General features: G+C 35.7%; 1 protein-coding gene across 4 annotated transcripts in view; it reads right to left on the bottom strand.

The window, feature by feature from the left end:
- NALCN (sodium leak channel, non selective) overlaps positions 1–23033 on the bottom strand; it is a 298496-nt gene that overhangs the window by 247024 nt on the left and 28439 nt on the right. For all 4 annotated transcript variants that reach the window (XM_005858192.2, XM_005858191.2, XM_005858194.2 and 1 more), the window contains exons 4-6: positions 13584–13667; positions 12381–12520; positions 12162–12290 (exon numbers count right to left, since the gene is read on the bottom strand). In XM_005858192.2, coding sequence (XP_005858254.1) covers positions 12162–12290; positions 12381–12520; positions 13584–13667 — 353 coding nt within the window. The remainder of the gene's footprint in view (positions 1–12161; positions 12291–12380; positions 12521–13583; positions 13668–23033) is intronic.

Genomic DNA, 23033 nt, shown 5'->3' with positions numbered 1-23033 from the left:
TAAAGCAGCGGTTCTCAACCTGTGGGTCGCGACCCCTTTGGTGTTCGAACGACCCTTTCACAGGGGTCGCCTAAGACCATCCTGCATATCAGGTATTTACATTACGATTCATAACAGTAGCAACATTACAGTTATGAAGTAGCAACGAAAATAATTTTATGGTTGGGTCACAACATGAGGAACTGTATTTAAAGGGCCAGAAGGTTGAGAACCACTGATATAGAGAGACTTTTCACCATCACTATGTTACATTAACTCTGTCAGTGGCAAATCTTTAATAGGATTTACAAGACACTGAGGATATGGCTCCTCCCCTTCCCCCAATTATCCTAGTGTCCAACCATAGTGGCCTTCTCCCAGCTCTTGGTGTGCTCCTTCTATTTCAAGGCCTTTTCCTCTGCTAGGAAATCTCTCCTCTCTTCTTAACCTGGTTAATAATCCATGTTTTAACCTTCAGGCCCAGCCTGAACATCACTTTTTCAGCCTGAATGTCATCCCAAATCTCTACAATTGGGTTCGGGTTTCCTGCTGTAACTTCTCAGAGCACCCACACTTTTCATTTCTGGCACCTGGCACATGTGTAATTCATGTTTGTGTGCTCACTTATTCATTGGATGTAGCCTCCAATTCTATAAAGTCCCTGACACATAGTTTGTGATGGTTAAATTTATGTGTGAACTTAATTAGACTGTGGTGCCCAGCTGTTTGGGCAAACACCAGTCTGGAGGCTGCTGTGAAGGTATGTTTGAGATGTGATTACTACTTAAACCAGTAGGCTGTGAGTAAAGCAGATTACCCTTCATAATGTGGGCACTTTGGGGAAATTGAAGGCATCAAGGGGGAAAAGACTGAAGTCATCCAAAGAGGAAGGAGTTCTACCTTCAGGCTGCCTCTGGACTCAGGACTGCAACTCCTGATGCATTTCCAGCTTGCTAGCCTGCTCTGAAGAGTTTGATCTTGCTAGCTCCACAGTCTCATGAGCCAATTCCTTAAAATAAATCTCTTTCATGCTACATATACACCCTATTGATTCTGTTTCTCTAAAGGACCCTGACTAATACATAGCAAATAGTTAATAACTATTTTCTGAGCAAATAAATAAATGTCCTTCTCTTCATCAATATTTAAATCTATGGTGAATCAATCAATCAATAAATTAATTTACAAAGTAACCACAAGAGAAACTCTTCAACAATTGGATCCTGGTATTTTTACACATTTTTTCTTGTTATAACTAAAAATAGGCATACTTTTTCAATTTTTTAAAATAATTTCTGGCTTTAGTAGTTCCCATGTTTAAAAACAAGTACTGGAACCCCTCAGAGAAGTTAATTGTTTTTCAAAAGGCTTTAATTATCTGTCTGGCATATATACGTATATATATATGTAATTCTTAACCAATTATCTATTTACAAATAACATATGTAGAAGTTTGATATCCAAGAAAATATACTCTCAGCTTGTTGCTGAAACTGTTTAATAACAGTTCCAAACAAATTCTCAGTACTTCAGAGTTTTATGATTATAAGTTATTATTTCTGATAGCACAGAGCATTGACTAATATATTGGGACACAAGGAGTATCATCTCACTTCAGTGATTAACCAGCTTAATCACCTCGGGCAATTCACTTCAACCATTTGAGCAGCCTTTTAAAAAACAATTCCCTGAATGACCTCATAACACATTCATATAAAAGAAAAGGTAAATGATTAGAGTGAAACTATGTTCCCCATTGTGTTCTGTCCTCACCTGTCCGTAAGACTCACCAATGACAAATGCTCAAGACGTTATGTTCAAATTTTTCTTTATCCCTGATATCTTTCTCTACTGATATCAAACTGCTGTCACTGCTTACTGCAATGAGTTTAGTGTTGACCTCATGAGTGAATAATTACGGTCACTCATGAGCACACTGCGTCCTCCATTCTAAGGGTTTTAAGGGTGGAGATTTTAGGGGAGGCCCCAGGGAAAGATCTTAATAGAATATTCAGTAGGTTTCCCAGAGTGTCCATTCAGGGTCGTAGTCTCCACTGATTGCTTGGCCAGCACCAGGGCATGGGGTCATTATTCCACGCGGCTGGTTCTGATGTCAGCTTTGGCTGGTTGCATATCTAGGGCTGGAGCTGAAATACAACTGAGGCCTAGATGTTATCTCTAGGGAGGAAAGGTCAGGGGGTCCACACCTCATGACCTGTGATATGCTATGGGAGGAAAAGTCACCCTGGGGGCAAGGTCCCACCCTACAATTGATTTTCCATTGCGAGGCACCTGGAGATTTGCATCCTGGTGACCTTCTATACCCAGCTCATAGTCCTTGCTCTACTCACGTCTGTCTACCTATCACAATAACTACACTTATTACCATTCAGCCCTTTTCAGAAAAATTTTTTTCATTTTCTTAGTGGGATAACTTCATTTCATTTGTCTGGTCATTCACTCAAAATAATTACTTTTGACAAGTCTATTCTATGCCACACAGCATGCTAGGAATAGAGATGACTAAGGTATTTCCAACTCACAGACTTTATTGCCTAATGTGAGAAAGAGCATAGAAAAGTAATGTCCATAATAGAGCATGAGGAATGCTTTAAAATAGATCTCTATGCTCATGGTGTTACAAAAGCAGAACGTAGAAACATTACATGTGTTACTGGTGGTGAATGGTGAGTCGTACTGGGAAAACCTTCCTGTATGGGTGATACTTGGAGTAACTATTAAAGGATTAGCAGACACTAGAAAACAGCCTTCTGAAAAGTGGAAATGTCAAAGCCTGTTTGCACAGGACACAGAGAAAGAAAAGGCAGGAAGAGAAAAAGAACAACAATTTTACTCTTTCATTGGTGGGTGTAGCTATTCACAGCTTTTTCTCCAGGGTTGTAAATAAACAGCTATTACCATAAAATAATAATTTTTTAACTACATACCCAGAGATTTGGATACTGGGGAAAAGAAAAGGGCACACACACCGTCTTCACACCTGGGAGGGTAGTGAATATGGCCTTTGGTACCTCTGGTCATCGCTTGTCTCACTATGAGTGGGGCATGGATTGTGCCTCTCAGTGCACATGCTGGCAGTGACCTTGCTCGATAATAATTTTTTAACTACATACCCAGAGATTTGGATATTGGGGAAAAGAAAAGGGCACACACACCATCTTCACACCTGGGAGGATAGTGAATATGGCCTTTGATACTTCTGGTCATCGCGTGTCTCACTGTTAGTGGGGGCATGGATTGTGCCTCTCAGTGCACCTGCTGGCAGTGACCTTGCTCTGGCTGTTACTCCAAGAATCAGCTGGCTTTGCTTTGGACTCCTCTTTCAGGACTAATTAAAAACTCTTAGGATTTGGCCTGGCTAATTCTAAAGCTGGGTGCTTTCAGAAACTAATCCCGCCCTGGAATTTGCAGAGATGAAACTATTGATTTTTGAAAACTTTTAATTACCCTGGACTTTTAGAGAGACTAAAAGATAAGATAAATAGTCTGAGGCAGAAAATAATATTGACATCACACCTCTTTTTATAAACAAGTAAATCTGGCCAATTTTCTAAGAAATTAAAAAGTAAATTTCTCCTTACTGTTAAATAGAGAATATTTTAATATGATTTTTTTTTCTCATCTTTTCCTGAATGGCTAGATTGTCAAAGCCATAAAGAACTGAATTCATCATGAACCAAAATTTGAATGACAATATGCTATTTTTAAAAAAAATTTTACATAGTCATTTCACTTTGTTATATCTGTATAGTTTTAAAATTATATATTTTCCCCAAGTTTACTTCCTTAACTATATCACTCACTACTTTGCCAACATGGATAAAGGACAACCCACAGGACAGGAGCCTGGAGACTGGCATCTGAGGCAGGATGAGACAAAGAATATATTTAAAAATATTATTTTAGAAAAGTAAACTATCGGGACACCGAAGAAACATTGATCAGCACCAAATTGAAAAATGTGAAACCTGTTTTGAGGTTTTATACAAATCTACTACCCTTGACATTTCAAATCTAGGCCAAGAGCTTCTCAAGCAATAACTCTTCTCTTTTTGCTTTGGGAACTAGAAGATCCAGGGCTAGGAGTTATCTATAAGGAATGAGTTAGCATGATGGAAAATAGCCATTCGAATATGAGGCCAAGCAAATAGGACTTTAGTTGGTGATTTCACCAATTAATTAACGTGTGGCAAGGAGCTATTTCCTCCCTTCCCTCATGAGGATCAGCATACCCAATGTATAAGATCACTTTATGAATTAGCAACTATGAATCTAAAGTGCTTCATACATATTAAGAGCTCAAAATACATTTGTGCTTTTCAGAGGTGGTTTGGTTCAGTGTATGGCTGAAGAGCAGCAATTCTTCCCACCTCAACAGGCTCCCATCCTTTTGGGATGGTCAAATGAAGCCATGGATCCACAATGGTAAGAACATGTAGCTACATTAAAAGTGAAGGCCAGACAATCATATACCTTACAACGTGATCCCCCCATATTTCTAGTACCCACCTGGCACCATACATAGGTATTACAATATTATTGACATTTCCATGCTGTACTTTACATCACCAGGACTATTTTGTAACTATCAATTTGTACTTCTTAATTCCTTCACCTTTTTTTTACCCACTCATCCTATTCCGCCCCCTCTCAACCATCAGTCGGTTTTCTGTATCTATGAGTCTGTTTCAATTTTTTTTTATGCTATACACCTGAAACTAATATAATATTGGATGTAAACTGTAGTTGAAAAATAAAATAAAATAAATAAAAGGCTAAAAAAAAATAAGTGAAGGCCAGGGAAGCATTGAGAGAGCTCCAAATCTCCTATCCCCAGAAGTCCTCAACCATGAAGTGCACTTACCCAATCCAATCACTAGACCTAAAAATATGTGAGTCACTGAATGAATATAACTGAGATGACTGCTCTGCAGTTCCCGGAACACATGGACAACCTGCTTCTCTTCGAGAATAACAAGAGACTCTAATTACCTTCGGTGATTCTTAGACATTCCCAGGTAAATAGACTTAAGGGAAGAGGAAGCTCAAGCAGCTGGCTGAAAGCTTAGCATTTCTTTGAAAACTTATGATTTATCTATTTTTTAAAAAAAAAATCTTTATTGTTGAGAGTATTACAGATGTCTCCCTTCTCGCCCCATTGCCTCCTTTCACCTGGCTCCTGCCCCACCCCAGGCCTTCACCACACTATTGTCTGTGTCCATAAGTAATGTATACATGCATATAAGACCTTTGATTAATCTCTTCCCACCCGCTCTGCCTCACCCTTCTTCCCTCCGAGATTCATCAGTCTGTTCCATGTCTCCATGCTCAAGATTTATCTTTTAAAAAGCCATGCAAATTTTGTGTTCTACGCCAAAACATATCTTTGAGAATTTTAGTGTAAAACTAAGGTTTTAAATCACTGCTTACTAACCAGGTCAGGTTCTGACTAACTCAGCCCCATAAATACGAATCCACAGATGGAGCTTGATGTCTGCGTATTTACCAAGTTCCCCAGGTGATCTTCTCTATCAAAGAGATCTTATCCTAGAAATGAATTCCAAAGATGTGGTAGTAGTGCTGCTAGAGTCATTGAATGTCATTGTGGCTTTGATGAAGGGGAGCTGGAGGGGGGCAGGGAGCTGGCTGGTCCTATTGAACCTGAGATATCAAAACAATGTTACATATGATTTCTACAGGGACAATTACAGTAAACACTACTGGGAGGGGCTGAATTGGCAGGGCTCCTCATTTCACATTCACATAGTACATTCAGAAGTTCCAATACATCATTTCAGAATTCAGTCCTAAAATAAGAAACCTGGACAACTTACTCATATGGCCCATTTAGAACTTCTTTCCTAAGCATGGGCTCCTTGTAACTGAACATTTCATTCAAATACTTTGGATACACGTGTTGAAGATCATTTTGACCAAGTTACAATTGAATGTTTACAAGCCTAGAAATTGGTATCATAGAGAACGGGACTTAAATTCTGCTTCTACCTCTGTTTGAGCATGAACATCTAATTTAACCTTATTGAGCTTCAATTACCTTGGCTGTAAGATACGAATGTAAAAAGAGAACATGACTTATTAGGCTTTTATGAGTATTAAATAAGAAAATAACCTATATCAATTGTTCAATAAAGTTTATTTAACACTTGTAATAAATAAGAAACTTATGATCTTACTAGTAGCCCTGTGCATGAATTCATGCGCCAGTAGCTTGCTGCCACCCTCCTGTAGCTCCCACCATCCCTCCTCCCCACTGCCCCCCTCATAGCTTGCTGCCCTGCCCCTCCTGTTGCTCTCCACTGACCACTTGTGGCTCGCTGCCCCACTCTCCTGCTGATCAATGATCCGGTTGTTACACGGTCAGTCATTACGTAGCGACCATTTGCATATTACATCTTTATTATATAGGATTATATTTTTCTTTTGGGGGTAAGTAAACATAAGATCAAAAAAAGTGTTATATTGTACTTGATCAAAAAAATCACTTTTAGAACCCTTTTCAAGCTGTAGGGTTTTCTTTTATTATACTTAAGACTAGGAAATGTTTTACTATTTTGGTGGAAATCAAACTGGTATTAATTTTTATGTGGGAATTAGGATTATTCTGAAATATTTTCTTATGCTTGTTATTATTTTTTAATTATCACATTGAAAGTCTGATTTCATTGGTGATTCAGGTGGTCCACATACTTGAGATGGATATACACAACAATATTTAAAAAGATATATGGAGTAATACAATATGTTACATATCACTATTTCATAGATTCAGATGAGACTGAATCCCCTAGAATATCACATCTACATAGGGATAGAAAAATTAAAAATAGAAAAAGTGGAACATAGAATATTAAATTTTAATTAATAGACATGATCAAGAAAGAATTTTGTAGGATACATAAAATTGTAAGTGCTTCAAATTCATGCAAAGGTCATGAAATCTTGACTTACATTTAAACTTCCTTTGAAAGGTGAAGAGCAAAAATGTAATATGCATATTAATTTTCTCTATGACACACATTATAAAAAGTTTATGTACGTGTATGTTGATCTGTATGTGCATTAGATTATTGCAGAAATTGCTCAACTAGCTGAATAAACATGAACTTGCAAATTAGATATGAGTTCAAATCCTGGCTCTCTCACTTATCACATGGACACATATTATTTAACCAATTTGGGACTGTGTCCTCATATGAAAAATGGAGGGAATAATTCCTTTCAGACTGTTCCAAAAATCATTTATATAAGCAAAATAAGCTAAGATATAATAGATTCTCTACAAGTGTTTCTACTAATTAGAAATCTACATGCACCATCAGAGTATTTTTCACTTCTTAAATATTTTAAAGAAAATGTTTCCAATATGCATTTATCAAAACTTGTTCTTCTGTTTCCCACTTGGCAGATATCTCTGCATGAATCCTGGAAGTTAAATGTAGCAATTTCGCTCTTCACCTTTCAAAGGAAGTTTAAATATAAATCAAGATTTCATAGACCTTTGCATGAATTTGAGGCACTTACGATTTTATGCACCCTACAAAATTCTTTCTTGATAATGTTCATTAATTAAAATTTAGTATTCAATGTTCCACTGTTTCTATTTTTAATTCTTCTGACCTTTCCATTAAAAAAACCCTCATTATTTTGTAAACATAATTTATAAGACAATAATTTATTTATTTTCAAGTTATCCCTAAAGAGTAAACTTAAGTTTTATTTGGACCAGAAATAGAAAACTCCCCAAAAACAACATTATATTTTCTCTAGTCCAAGTCTTAGTGATTTTATAAAATAATAACAAGCCCTATAAGCTGCCCCTGGGCAGGGTGATCATAGAGTGTTTTGTCTATACTGAGACTCTCCTGAGATGAAAAAGGAAACTATTAGTAATTAACCTGACACAATAGGGACGCATCAGTATTGTTCAGTGCATCTGTGACATATGGTTCCATACCTCTGGGACTTAAAGCTAATTGTCCAGCCATCACAAATATTTATCTGAACTTCTGGTTGAATTCTGTTCTTTGTATAGTAAAATTTTATATAGACTATCTTATGCTAAAAGTATTGAGTTATACTATATATACACTTTTGCATAGTAAAGGTTTACATACCTTAAAGTTTTTCTCATTACCTCACTCTTGGGAATAAGATTTTATTATTAGATATTCAGCCATGAGTAGGAATAATAATAAGGTGAAGTAAGACTTCATCTTTTCTATTTCACTACCAGCTCATTTTTGCACTTTCCTCTTTAGGGGAGACTTCTGCCATCACATTCGGTGTTTTGCACACCTGTTTCTGCCACAAGATATTGCTCTTTGCAGCTGTCTTTAGCTTATGAACTGCTTTACTTGTTCCATAATTTCTATGGGTCACCATTCATCATTAGAGAAGACTCTAAAGCTTTACTAATAATGCTTATGAGGACATAGCTATGATTCCCCTCTGTCTGCTTCAAAAGATGTCAGCTCCATTTAAAAGCACAAGCATGTGTATTGTGTTGTTTCTTTATTAATCTTGTTTGCCTCACAGATTAAACATAATCAATTCCAGAGGTGAGCTGTGGAATCCAGGATATATAGATTTCTGAACAGACACCTCTATGCCTGAAAATTCTCCCAATATTTGGGTATAGTGCATGCAAATCAATTAAGCAGCAATTGGAACAATTGTTAAAGGATAACAATTAAGAGAAATGAGGTCATGACACCACAGGCAAAACTGATCGCTGGACACAGAACCATCATACTGTAGCTTAACATCTAGCTCAGAGACATTGCTCTTTGCAACATCTAAGAAATTCTTAGAATAAAAGAAAAAGAAAGAAAAAAGTTGGGAAATTTTTAATTGGAATTTTATGCATTTCATTTTTATTTTTGACATTTTTTGAGTGTTTTAAAAATAGGTAAATTGATGTCTAGGCTAGAAATAATAGTAAAATGGTATCAACAGTTTTTCTACTTATGAGTGGAACTTCAAAACTCAGCTACTACTAAACTGAAAATTAAAAGAAAAATGGTATAAATGACTGGTCCTTGAAATAAACCATCACAAGTATGAAAAATTTTTAATGAACAACACTACTACCATGTGGCTAGTTATTCCTTTTTTCCTCAACTAATATTTTCATGAAGATTATAGTTACTTTAGTTAAATGCAAAATTAAGACTGATTGAATGCATGGGAATGAGTTCTACCATTTTCCAACAAAATTCCTCCTTTAGAACTTTTAAATATATGTACCCCATTTCTTTTTTTGTACCCCATTTCTTTTTATTCCACAAATACTGAAATCTCACCCCATGTTCTTTCCTTTCTTTTCATGAATATATTTGTATACCTGTTCAATAAAAAGCAATTTCTTATACTAGATTAACACTACTACCATGTGGCTAGTTATTCCTTTTTTCCTCAACTAATAAACTAAGAATCACATACAAAGAAGGCAGAATATATGTGTGTCTACATAATGCTATTGGGCAGATTTTACAAATAAAAGAGAGAAAATGCAGACATTCCCTCATAACTGTTATGTCTCGAGTAACTGAAAATTCTGCCAACATTTATGTAATTTTTCAAAGTGAACTCAACTTTTCGGATAAAGTAATGAACTGGAGCTAATATTCAGAATACAAAAGGTCTTTTAATATTTTTTCAAAGACATTTATTTCTTCATACTGAGTATTGTAAGGAGCTGTGTGAAGAGTACTTAACTCAAGTCATTCAAGGGCTGTGAGTTCAGAGGTACTCATGTGTGTCTTCCCAATTGGTTTTATATTTTATGTGACAAAGTGTAGCTTACCAGCATGATACCTGATCTTTTCGTTGTGTTAACAAGTATTCAAATTCTCAGATTCTGACTTGGTTTTCAATGAAATGGTAAGTTTAAATCAGCCTCCTGTACTCATTGCTGCTATAACACAATTGCTTTCTTAGCCAGAAGCTTTCTCAGTTCTTCACCTTTATATCTATTGCCTCCAACCCACACAACATCTTTTCCATCTTCACATTCATTCATGGAATAATCCAGACATATTCTACAGCCCACATACACTTAAAAAACACCTGCCTACAGGTATTATTCACACATTTGTCTCTTCTGTCGCTTGCGCAGTCAACTCCTTTACCACTTCCTTCAACTTTCCTACCCTGTGTTTGTACCATCTATTGCTTTTCTCTAATTTTAACATTGCTTTTCAATATTTTAACTATGTCTCCTTTGTCCCTTTAGCAACTTGCTTTTCTTTCTCTGTTTTTTTTTTTCATTCCCTCTTCTTTATCAATGTGCCATACTATTATTTGTCTAAATGTAATCTATCATCAACCATGCCTTCAGTAAATAGCTACCAGGTCGTTATTCTGTGCTAGGATACCAGGTACTGGCAATAAGAAAATGAATATTCTCCACTCTTTGCCGTATGTGTCCTCAAGGACCTCACAGTGTCATGAAAAAAATAGAAAAAAAATTGCTATGGGTGCCAGCATGCTGGTTCTGGCAAGATGGGCGACATTAAATTCCACTCCCTCCACTACAAACAAGAACTGCTGGATAAATGATAACATTTTAAAATTTCTAGGCTCACAAGAAAGAAAAATACATTCCAAAATGTCAAAACATAAGAGGGAATTAATAACTAGGGAAGTATATGAGTTGACAAAAAAAAAGTGTTATGAATGAGAACTAAGTATCCAGTATCCAGGAGCTTGGATTTTAATGGCACATGAGGCAGAAGACAGGGGCCTGAGCCTGTAAGACTGGGAACCGGAATTGTGACCCTATGCATAAAGCCAGGTTGTAATTTCAATGAGTTTCAGAGAGTGATATTGATGAAGAGATAGTCAGATAGATCAATCCAGCAAAATAGCAGCCAGAGCTACAGACCCAACTATAGACAGGGAATTCATAAATTACAAAGGTAGTATCAAATTCAGCAAGTAATAACACACAATAAATAGTGCTAAGACAACTGACTTGACCATATGAAGAAAATTCGATTTCTGCTTCACACTAAAACAATTCCAAACAGTTTTAGTAAGGTATACTGAAAATAAACTGTACATATAGGATGGGGTAAAAGTGGCTTTCAGCTGTGAGCACACAAAACAGTTTATTCTTGTATTACTACTATTAATTATTGTGTTATTTTATATACAATTATAAACCTACTTTTGTCCCATCTAGTATTAAAAATGTACAGTTTGTGAAATCTACCACACATATGTATAGAAACATCACCAGGATAATAAACATACCGATCAATCCCAAAGGTTTACTTGTGCCCCTTGGTAATTCCTTTTTCTATCCCAACCCTTATCTCCCAGGCAACCACTGATGTCCTTCCTATCATTGCAGATAAGCTTGCATTTTCTAAAAATTTATATAAATGAAACCACAGAATATGCGATCTTTTTCATCTGGCTTCATTCACTCAGCATAATTATTTTGAGATTCATCCAAGGTGTTGTTTATAACAATATCTCATACTACCTATTGCTAAATAGTGTTCATTATGTGGATATAACTACAATTTGTTTAGAATGGAATGAATGGGCTATATAGCAGGCGTACGTTTAAGAAACTGGCCAATTGTTTTTTGAAGTAGTTATACCATTTTTCATCCCCTTCTTATTTTACTCTGATGGAATTCTGCCACACTGGGGAAAATTTCTAAATGTATTCCTTAAATTTGCTTAATCCAGCTGGGCCATGTGGCTCATGGTTAAACGTTGACCTATGAACCAGGAAGTCATGATTCCATTCCCAGTCCAGGCACATGCCCAGGTTGCAGGGCTGATCCCCAGTACGGGGTGTGCAGGAGGCAGCTGATCAATGATTCTCTCATCATTGATGTTTTTCTCTCTCTCCCTCTCCCTTCCTCTCTGAAAACAATAAAAATATATTTTAAAAAATAAATTTGCTTAATCTACTCTCCCAAGGGGTTAGATTTTTCAGTTTGGCTTGTCTTGAATACATGTGTTAAGAATTGGACAAAACAATTTCAAGGAAGCAGAGGATATAGAAGAGAGAACACATAAAAACTTCTAAAAATTTTAGATACCGAGGTTTTTCTCATGAGAATTGCAAAAATATCCTTGTTAATCACCTAGATTAAAATGCAGTTGGGAGATAAACTTACCCTGGTCTTGTGTCATTTACCACACAGTGATAGGTAAATGTTCCAAACATTTGAACTCCTAAAATTCCATAAAGAAGCAGAAAGAAAAGTAAGAAAATTGAAACACTCCATATTTGTTCTCCTGATCGCCTACGGGAAAAAAATACATAAAATAGGTAAAGCTTATTTTTAAAAAGTCATAAACTTCCTCCCCTTAACTTATGTGAAAGTAGTGCTTACTTTAAAATATTTGTAATTCTGGTCCTCGGTAGTTCAAATCGGAAATAAATTCGGAATGCTCGGATCATAATTAGTGGCCTTGGGATCCGCAACATGCCCCAAGGTGACATCTGATCAACTATATCAGCAATTTCAAATACCTGTAAATTTAAAGGTGAATAAACAAGTTTAGACTTTCTCTTAGCATGGTTTGTAGTGGTGACATATACAAACAGCATCAGGAGGTGCATCCTGTTCCCTAAACTTTGCCCTACATTTTTTTCTACTGAAATCAATTTTCTTTTGAGTACCTCTAGAAGCTACTGCTCTCTTAAGAGAAACAAATCATAAGCTAATGAAAGTGCCATCAATCTTCTTCATTTTCTTAATCTTGTATACTTCATCAAAGCACAGGTTTTATTACAAAAACAAGTGCCAACTTAGAATATAGTAAAAAGTGTGCTAAGTCTTCCTAACTAAGCATGTTCTTTGGTGAAACTTTTTGAATATTTAGAAAATGAAATAATGGAGACAGGATTAAAAGTATTATTAGAAAATGTGAAAAAATGTACCATTTACTAAGAGGTGAAGTAATAATTGGAAAATGTTTGTCAATCATACAATAGTTATTAAATGGAAAAGAACACATTACTATGCAGGATAAATTAGGCTGTTAGAGAGGTGAGCTTTGTAAAAACAAAGACGGCTTATCAATAAGCACTAGGATAAGTCTGCAGAATGAACTGTGAATTTATTTTTTCTGAATATTTTCATGAAGATTATAGTTACTTTAGTTAAATGCAAAATTAAGACTGATTGAATGCATGGGAATGAGTTCTACCATTTTCCAACAAAATTCCTCCTTTAGAACTTTTAAATATATGTACCCCATTTCTTTTTTTGTACCCCATTTCTTTTTATTCCACAAATACTGAAATCTCACCCCATGTTCTTTCCTTTCTTTTCATGAATATATTTGTATACCTGTTCAATAAAAAGCAATTTCTTATACTATTGATTTTCATTTCTTATTGAGAATTAATTCACAAATGTGATTGACAATGATTAAAATGTTAGTCTTTTTATTTATAAATTTTTAAAAATAATATAATGTTGTAGAAAAGTATACAGTGCCATTTTATATATATGCTTTTATATATCTAGTTAGATTTTCAATGCAAATTTTGGAAACTACTCACTTGTAATTTAAAAGTTTTTAATTACCTGCAACACCAGTGAAACCCAAAGGAAAACGACCATAACTCCATCAAAAACACACCAGCGATCTTTTAAGTAGGCAGTATCCCCCTAAAAATAAATTTCACATGATGTTATCAGGCAAAAGGAATAATTTCAAAAAAATATCTGTGGAGGGAATAGTCAAGTGTTAATTCAGTAAAACCTACCCACAATTTTTATATTATAATTAAGCAGATTTTCAAAAAGAATACCTTTAGCACTTTAAATGACACTATGTATGAGGATAATCATTTGATTTATAAAACACAAGTAACTGCAGAAATTTGTATTAAAAATTTAAATGTATGCAAAGGTTAAACATCACAACTTTTTCTCTTAGCCACACAAATTCTATCGTTTAAGGAACCAAAGGCCATTCTACTCAATAGGCAGCTTGGTCCTAAACTGTCTTCCTAAAGAGCACACAATGGTCAGTGAAAAGGCCTATAAACCTGGGGATCAACAACCACCTGTAGAATATTAACCAGAACTTCACCTCAAGCTAAATTAAAAGTGAAGAAGAAGAAATTTGTCTTCATTTTCAAAGAATATATACATTGTCTTTAATTGGGATTATACATGTTAAAGAATGATACACAAGACATACTACTTTCATTTTTGAAGAGTGAATCTACTCTGACATTAGGATTCTTATTATTTAAAAAATTGAAATTTTAGAAAAATTTTCCTTTGGAATAATAAAACAAAAAACCCCATGAAGACAGAATTAAAAGCCTTTGCTTTCTTAGGAACATCCCACTAAGTCATTCCTTCTGCAGAATCCATGAAACTCTAGTCTGAATTCCGTCAGATCTGTCATTACTGCCATGACTGCATCCACATAGAAAATAAAAACAGGGACATAATTCCAAGATTTTAAATAAAATGGTAAGATATATTGCAGGATATTTTAAAAATTAAAATAATTTTCAGAACCTTCCACCCTTCGTAACAAATAGGTTATCAAAGTTTCCCCGAGAAGTTTCCAGAAATATTTTATGCTGTTTGCAAAACTAAATGGTATGATAAATGACAAATGTAGTGGACACTGGGTAAATACCTGTTTTACGTAAGAGGATGCATAATGACTTTACTCAGGAAGCTATATAATCACACACACACACACACACACACACACACCAATTTTGGGTAGAAAAACAGTTATGTACACAACTAGCTAATACATAGGCAAATAACTTATAATAAAGCTAAAAATATGGTTGGAGAGATAAAATTAATTTTATGGAGCCTTTAGAGAAAACAATGCTAGTTCCCAAATGAATGCACAAGTAATTTTATCAGTGGCAAGAGAATCAACCAAACGTGGTATTAAGAAGACACAAAAAAGATATGAAAGCAAACTCTGAGGCTTGGGGTCTGGGTAACTTGGAAGGCAATGACCCTATTAAATTACGTGCTTTGATCATTATGTGATGATTTAAATCTCATGAAGAGAAAAACTGCATTTCAGGATGCTGGTGGTTATATACACACAAGCACACACATTAAATAATTTAAGAATATTATATCTGTCTTCAGAACCTCACAAGGCATCTATTACCATAGGCATCATAGTTGCCTTGTATATTATACAACTAACTGAAAATATAAATTAATTATAATCTACATATAATTTTCTCTGAGCCTAATTTTTATTAGCATCTAAAAAATAATGGAATACAAATTAAAGTTGTGCTTTGAAGATTCCCTTGAATTGTTTAATACATAAACCAATTTTTTATTTGTTCATTCATTCATTCAATTCCTTCACGCCATGTATAGAACACTTCTATGCACTAGGCAGTGCTCAAGGCATTGGTGATAAAGGAGTGAAAAAAAATAAACTCCTGTTTTTATGTAACTTACATTCACAGTTAATTTTCAAAAAATGAAAATTATACAGTAAATGTTATGCAGAAAAATAAAAGTGTACATTTTCAAATTAACTTTTATTAAACAAATATGTTACTTACTTGTATGTTAGGCAAAAAGAGAGAAAAATATATCGCTTCATCTTCATTTTAAGAACTAGGCATAGTAGTGATTGTTTAAAAACTACAGAGACATCCAAAAATGAAAACTGAAATTTTATGGGACTCAGCAGAGAACTGTTTTAAAATAGGAACAATTAAAAGTAAATGTTATAAAGGAAATAGAATAATTATAGATCATTGGGTGCACAGGCACTCAAAAATAATGAGTTTATGTGGTATTTTTTCTCAACTGTATTATTTTACTTATTTTTTTGTCATTGAAAAATGTCATATGTAGTGTCACTACTATTAACCTCTTTTATTGCTCATAATCTGCTTTAATAATGAATTATATTCAATAAGATAGAAGCTGAGAGCTTCCATTATATTGAGGATTATTTAAAATGTAAAAAGTGAGGATAAACAGTGATGTTTTCTTGGGAGGGGAATGGAAGTGTCCAAGAGAGATATAGTTTTCACAGTCTATCCATACATATCTCTTGATTAATGATCATGTGTTCCATTTTTTAAATGGATTTTTCAAAATTAAAGTTTTTAAAGGTGAACATTTTAGATTTAACAAACATTTTGCTAGTTGCCACAAATAAAGTTAAATTTGAAATATGTGGGCCTCACAAATTAAGAAAGGAAAGCTATCAATAAGAGAATTGGCTGAATTTTTACTTCATAGTTACTATATAAACCTGTTTGCTAAGGAAATTGATTTGTAAATCTGACCCAACTATATAAAAGGACAGATTATTTTTTCCAGTTTTTATTTATTTATTTTTTAAATTTCTTTATTAAGGTATTACATATGTGTCCTTATCCCCCTATTACCCCCGCCCCCAACACCCACTCATGCCCTCATCCCCCTGTTGTCTGTGTCCACTGGTTAGGCTTATATGCATGCATACAAGTCCTTTGGTTGATCTCTAGGACAGAATATTTTAAAACATTTCAGACACCATGGTAGGAATCCTGAGTAAAACAAAGCATGCAAGCACATTCTAATTTCAAATCACCTCATGATATGAAAACTGGCTTAAAGAACCAAGATGGCAGTGTAGGCAAATGCCTGTACTCACTGACTCCCACAACCACATCAAAATTACAACTAAAATATAGAACAACCATCATCCAAAACCTTGAAAGCTGGCTGAATGGAAGTCTTACAACTAGAGAAGTAAAGAAGAAAGCACAGAGACTGGTAGGAGGTGTGGAGGTGAGGAGCAGGCTGATCAGGCACCCATGTGTGCCGCTTTTTAATCGCCTTTTTAATTGGGAGGGAGATTGCCTCTGTGGAGGCTGCCCAGAGGAGCAAGGGGTCCCAGCCCCACACCAGATGCCCAGCCCAGGGTCCCAGAGCTTGGAAAAGAAGTCCCTATGAGCAGTAAGAACTATGGGCTGTAAAAACCAGTGGGGACTGGGGTTTAGTGACACACAGGCTGCTGGAGACCCAGCTGCTCCTCTTAAAAGGCCTGAACCACAAACTGAATTTACAAGCTCCCACCTCTTCTAAGCTCCAGTGCTGGCAAGGCTCTGGGTGCCCCAGACACATACTAGGAGAAATTAGCCTGTCTGGCATCAGGGCAGGAACTCGGGGTGGCTTTCTTCCAGATGGAGGTGTTTGCAGCAGTCATTGTTCCTGATCTGGGACCTCATTGTAGGGTTGACTGGCAGCCATTTCTGTTTGCTCAGCCCTGGAGATTCTGAGACCCCACCCCACCCAATTTATAACCCCACCCAAGCTGTGTGCAGCTGCTTTTGCATATGAATGGCCTATCCATTCTCAGGCTAAAACCTGTCAAACAAGTTGCAGCTGGGTCAGGGAGTCCCAAACCTATCAATAAAAGGCTCAAGACCCACACCAGCACGAGCCTGCCTTGCTTCACAGCTGAGCCTCATCTATCTTAAAAGCAGCAAGAGAAAAACAGCTAGTTACCTACAAGGGAGTGCCTATACGACTGTCAGCTGATTTCTCAACAGAAATGATGCAGGCCAGAAGGGAGTGGCAAGAAATATTCAAAGTGATGAATAGCAAGAACCTACAACCAAGATTATTGTACCCAGAAAAACTATAATGTAGAATTGAAGGTCAGATAAAGAGCTTTAAAACAAGAAAAAGCTAAAGGAGTTCATCACCACCGAACCAGTATTATATGGAATGCTAAAGGGTATTCTTTAAGAAGAGGAAGAAGAAGAAAAAGATAAAAATAAAAAAATATGAACAACAGCCCTAACCGGTTTGGCTCAGTGGATAGAGCGTTGGCCTGCAGACTGAAAGGTCCCAGGTTCAATTCCGGTCAAGGGCATGTACCTTGGTTGTGGGCACATCCCCAGCAGGAGGTGTGCAGGAGGCAGCTGATCAATGTTTCTCTCATCGATGTTTCTAACTCTCTATCCCTCTCCCTTCCTCTCTGTAAAAAATCAATAAAATATATTTTAAAAAAATATGAACAACAAATTGGCAACAAATACATATCTATCAACAATTGAATCTAAAAATAAATGAATAAAAAATCTGATGAACAGACTAAGCTGATGAATGGAATAGAATCAGGGGCATGGAAATGGAACAGACTGAGGATTCTCAGAGGCAAGGGGCCATTGGGGGGTGGGAAGAGTTTAGACAAAGATCTTATATGCATGTATGCATTACCTATGGACACAGACAATGGGGTAGCAAATGCCTGGGGTGGGGTGGGTACTGGGTGGAGGGGAGCTATGGGGATCAGGGGGAAAAGAGGGGCATCTATAATAATCTCAACAATAAAGATTTAAAAGAACACAAGAAAACTGACTTAGCAAAACTTCTGCTATACAACATAGAAAACTATTTTTAAGTTAGGAAGTAATTTCAGTTGCTTTGTTTAGAGTGTTTTCTGCTTTAGACTTTCCAGATATTCGTAGTGGCATTTACCTGTAGCCAACAAGACCACCACACACTGGGTCAAATAGGACTGGCTTCTTATTTTTTTTGATAAAATATGTGAAATAATCCACTGAGCATATAATTTCCATATTATTTTGGGGTTCATGTTCCCAAGAGTCATTCAATATTTATAAAAAACTTTAATAAGCAGTGTTAGAGTCCTGGAATACAAAGACCAAGAACACTCAGATTTTCCCCATCTTTTTTTTATATATAACCTTTTGCCCTTAGTTTTCATTATTTGTCTTCCTAAAAAGTCTCCCAAGTCTGCACCAATTTTTTCCTCTAGACACTTATCTGACCACAGCATATAAGATCAATGCTTTAATTTACACATCATGTTACAACTGGCAACTCAGTTCATGTATATAAATAATGTAATTATTGTGTAATTTACAGAACAGTCCTTTGAAATCCCCATTTGATGACTTAATTATTTATCTTTTAATCATATATAATTATGAAGTTTGGGTTTCCTACCTAAATCTTCTCTAAACATATTTTTTTTGCGTTGCATTTTTTAAAAAGTCTACGCTCCATGGTAAATGTTTCAGTCTGTTCTGAAAATTAGTATCACCTTGAGACTTTGAACAATTTCAGAAGCTATTCCCAGCACCTAGCACAGCATGTGACATACGACACATGTTAAATGAATTATTAGGTAAGCACATGAAACATGTCTTAAAGAGGTTCTGTAGATTACAATGCATACAGTAGAGTCAATTCGTGTGCTTCATGAAGGCACCCATTCATCTATTCATTAATTGAAACTCCTGGCAGAAAGAGAAAGATTTTTATACTTCCTTTCAAGGTAGCATCTTAAAATTAAGCCCCTTTTCCTACATGATCATGAAAGATCACATGTAGAATTATGAGATAACTTTTGGAAATTTCCTGGGTTATAGTGTGAATAAGCAGAGGGTGCATGCCATGCAAATAGGGATTAGGTCATGTTTATATAATTTTTGCATTATATGGTAATTGTAAATGTGATTGATTTAAAATTGAGATTGTATTAAACATTATACATAATTACTAAGGCTCCATAAGTCTAAAATATCTTTTTAATAAATAGAATACAGACTTTTAAAGCTGGTATTGTGAAATATAAGCTCATATTACATTTTGTGTCTGACATATTCATCAAATTTACTCTTTTTTCAATTTGCATGTTTAAGGACTCAACCATAACTGGTTAAAGGTTGCTATGATTCCACTTAAAATTAGGTCCAGATCCCTTTTAAAATCCTACTGTATTAGTGCCCGAGTTATAATATTTGCAAATAATAAATTGTCCTTTCTACCTGCTTCCAAAATATGCAATCAGAATAACATACATGAATGCCCAGTGGTACTCTAGAATTTTTAACACCTCAAATAGGAAAGAAAGGTTTAATTTGTTGGTTGTATTAACAGGAAATGGAGGGCAGAGAGTGCTTGAGCTATGGGCAAAAATTAGCATGCTGGTGCTGGGAGATGAGTTATTCAAGAGCTGACTGTCAATTTTTATAAAGGCAAACACTCAAAGGCTGCCAATTATACACTATAAGAGAGGAACTTAAATTGCCGTGCAAGTATTTAACAAGCAGAGAAACAAGCACATTCACCTGAGGACATTTATGGGGAAGTAGTTTGCAGTTTACAAAATGATATGCACTGGTACAGTTTCATGAGCGAATGATTCATGGTTCTGAGTTCCCAGGGCCCATCTGTCACTGTGCCTTAGCATTATTATTTATTACTTCAACAGTGCTCAGTGGATGCATGTGACTTTTACCTAGGTCTCTTGCCAGATGGAAAACAGACAAACTGAGAATTGTTTGAAAAATTCACAGTCTGCAACACATCCGATGCTGTGCAGCATCACAAACATATATCTTCCAAATGGTTTATTTTTGCCTCTCTAAGGGATTTAGGGAGCTAGAATGCTTCTCAGAGCAGGAATTAGTTGGGGAGGTAATTAGAAAAAAATTATTGGAGAGTGGGAATTACTTGGAGGGTACCTTCAAGCTTGAGAAACATTATAATATGTGAAATCCTTAAAAAAATACATCCCTTTTAACAAAAATTGTTAAAGACATTTCTTGACAGAAGCTTCAATTTTTTCTCTTCTGTTGTGCATCAAATATGTTACCTCCACAGTGAACTTCTCAAATACAAATCCAATCTTGTCACTCTCAGGTTTGAATCCCCCATGCATCTTCACTGACCACGGAATGAAGTCTGAGCTCTTTGCAGGGCATGCAAGCTCTGCACGGTGCAGCCAGGCCTGCCTTCACAGAATCCTCTCCAGCTGCTCCCTGTGCACCCCCCATCTGCTACCCCTGACTACTCAGAGGTCTCCAAAGCACCAGGCTGTTCCATGCTGTTGTGTCTCGGAGTATTCCTTTTCTCTCTCTGAAATTCTTTACTTCCATGCCCCATTGCCTGTGTCATGGACCACACTGACTCATCCTTCAAGACATTCACATTCCTCTTTCTTCAAGACTTGTATGATATTCCCCAAGCAGAATTTATCATTATTTTTTGTGCTCTCTCCCCACATCCCCTTTTACCCACAATTATAGCATTTTCACAAAACACTAAAGGTTTATCTCTCACTGTCTGAATTCTCATTATACAAATAACAACTATTTATAGTTGCAAAAACATTTGCCCCTAAATCACTATGTATTTAGATTCACTCTAAGGAAACTGCACAGGTGCCAGTGGAAACATTTAAGTTGTCCATGAACCCTGCAAGAGATATGGTGTGCCAAATACAGGTAAAGCTCTGTCGTGCTTTTGGTCTAAATCTTGTCTGGCTTGTTTATCTACTTATCAGTGGATAAGTGTGAAGTGCATCACTACTTTCCTCTTCTCATTTTTCCCTTGATATACAGCCTTTCACGGGACCCGAGATTTGAATCTACCAATCCCAGTCAGTTTGCTCACATTTCACCAATTTAAAGACATACTCTCCCCTCCCCCAAACACAATTTAACATTTCTGAATGAATGTAGAATGCATCTTATAATTGATGCATCAATTACAATCTTACAGTCTACCATCAAGGTTTAATTAGCATCATTTTTTCTTTCTTAAGGACCAGTAAAGTGATGCTTTATCTTACAATTGATGACCGATGACCTCATAGATTCAATGAAATACCATAGATAGTACTTTAACATTATTTCTCTGCCTATTTATTTAAGAGCACACGTTGCTGTTTTGGTAGGGTGCGTACAAAACATCCACTACTGACCTGAATAAGTATAGATAATTGAGCGATGGGTGTTTAAATGCTGTTTATTACAAAGACATAAATAGGTGGATAGTTATCTATGTTAGAAACCAATTTAGTGATATTTGGAGATATTGGTTGGGGTTGCTGTAATGCATTCGTTTGCCCATTTAAAAGAATGGAAAACAGGCTCTTGTTTTCTGAAAACATACTATCCAACATAATTTCAGGAACAGATTGCATGCAGAAAATGAGAAGTGCCTGCATGTGCTTTACAAGCCAGTTCCCACAGTGGGCCAGGCTTTCTCTGAGGACAGGGGCTCTGCTCTCTTTTGTCCCTCCTCCTGGGGCACTTACAAGATTATCTAAGTGCTCAATCAATGTTTACTGAATTATTGGAAATTATAGTTGGGCTTAAGATGATAACTCTCTCTTATATTTATATTATAGTTATAACCTAAATAAATTAAAATCTTAATGTCTAATATTTAAATTTATAGTTTAATATATGTGGCAAACCACTAGGTCAAAATATTAGTGGGCAATACTTGAAAGCCACAACTTCAGAACTTTTGTTTTGAAAAATAAAGCTTCTAGGTTTGGTTTGTTGCAGATAATTTTATAAACTAGGTATTATTAGATCACATTACTTTAAGCATTAGGTATGAATTTTATATCTACCATAACATTGCCAAAACAAGCTGGTTATAATTTTAAAGACTTTCTAAAATGCTGGTTGGGCAATACACTGACTTGCTTCTATAAATATTTGATTATGGACTAATATAGTTCATGCATGGAAAAATTCTTCCAAAAATAAAAAAGCAGCATTTCCCAAATCTCCAACATATGTGTACATTGACTCACTTAGACTCTTCCGCACCGAAGACATATGGCATACTGGAGTTGCTTGCTTAATAACTAAATCTCACTGTTAAAGATATTTTAGTTGAAAATCAGTGTACAAGGGTGCACAAAAGTAGGTTTACAGTTGTGAGTATGCAAAACAGTTTAATCTTGTATTTTTATATATTGATTATTGTATTATTTCCCCTACAAATAACTATAGACCTGCTTTTGCCCACCCCTGTGTAATAAACATTTACCATTTGAACATTGAAAATACACAATGTGAAACATGTTAAGAGTAACCTGATGCGTAAATAGAATAATGTACATCTATATATTCATAATGTTGCTATCTATATTATAAAAACCCAGTGGCCCTAACGCCATAACGACCAAAGACTGGCACAGGTGGGCGGGGCTGCACAATTTCATGTGCTGGGCTTCTAATATATATA

This window comes from Myotis brandtii, unplaced genomic scaffold, assembly GCF_000412655.1.
Source record: "Myotis brandtii unplaced genomic scaffold, ASM41265v1 scaffold116, whole genome shotgun sequence".
NCBI lineage: Eukaryota > Metazoa > Chordata > Mammalia > Chiroptera > Vespertilionidae > Myotis > Myotis brandtii.
The sequence above is the reverse complement of the archived record's forward strand: the minus strand, read 5'-3'. Positions and strand labels throughout refer to the sequence as shown.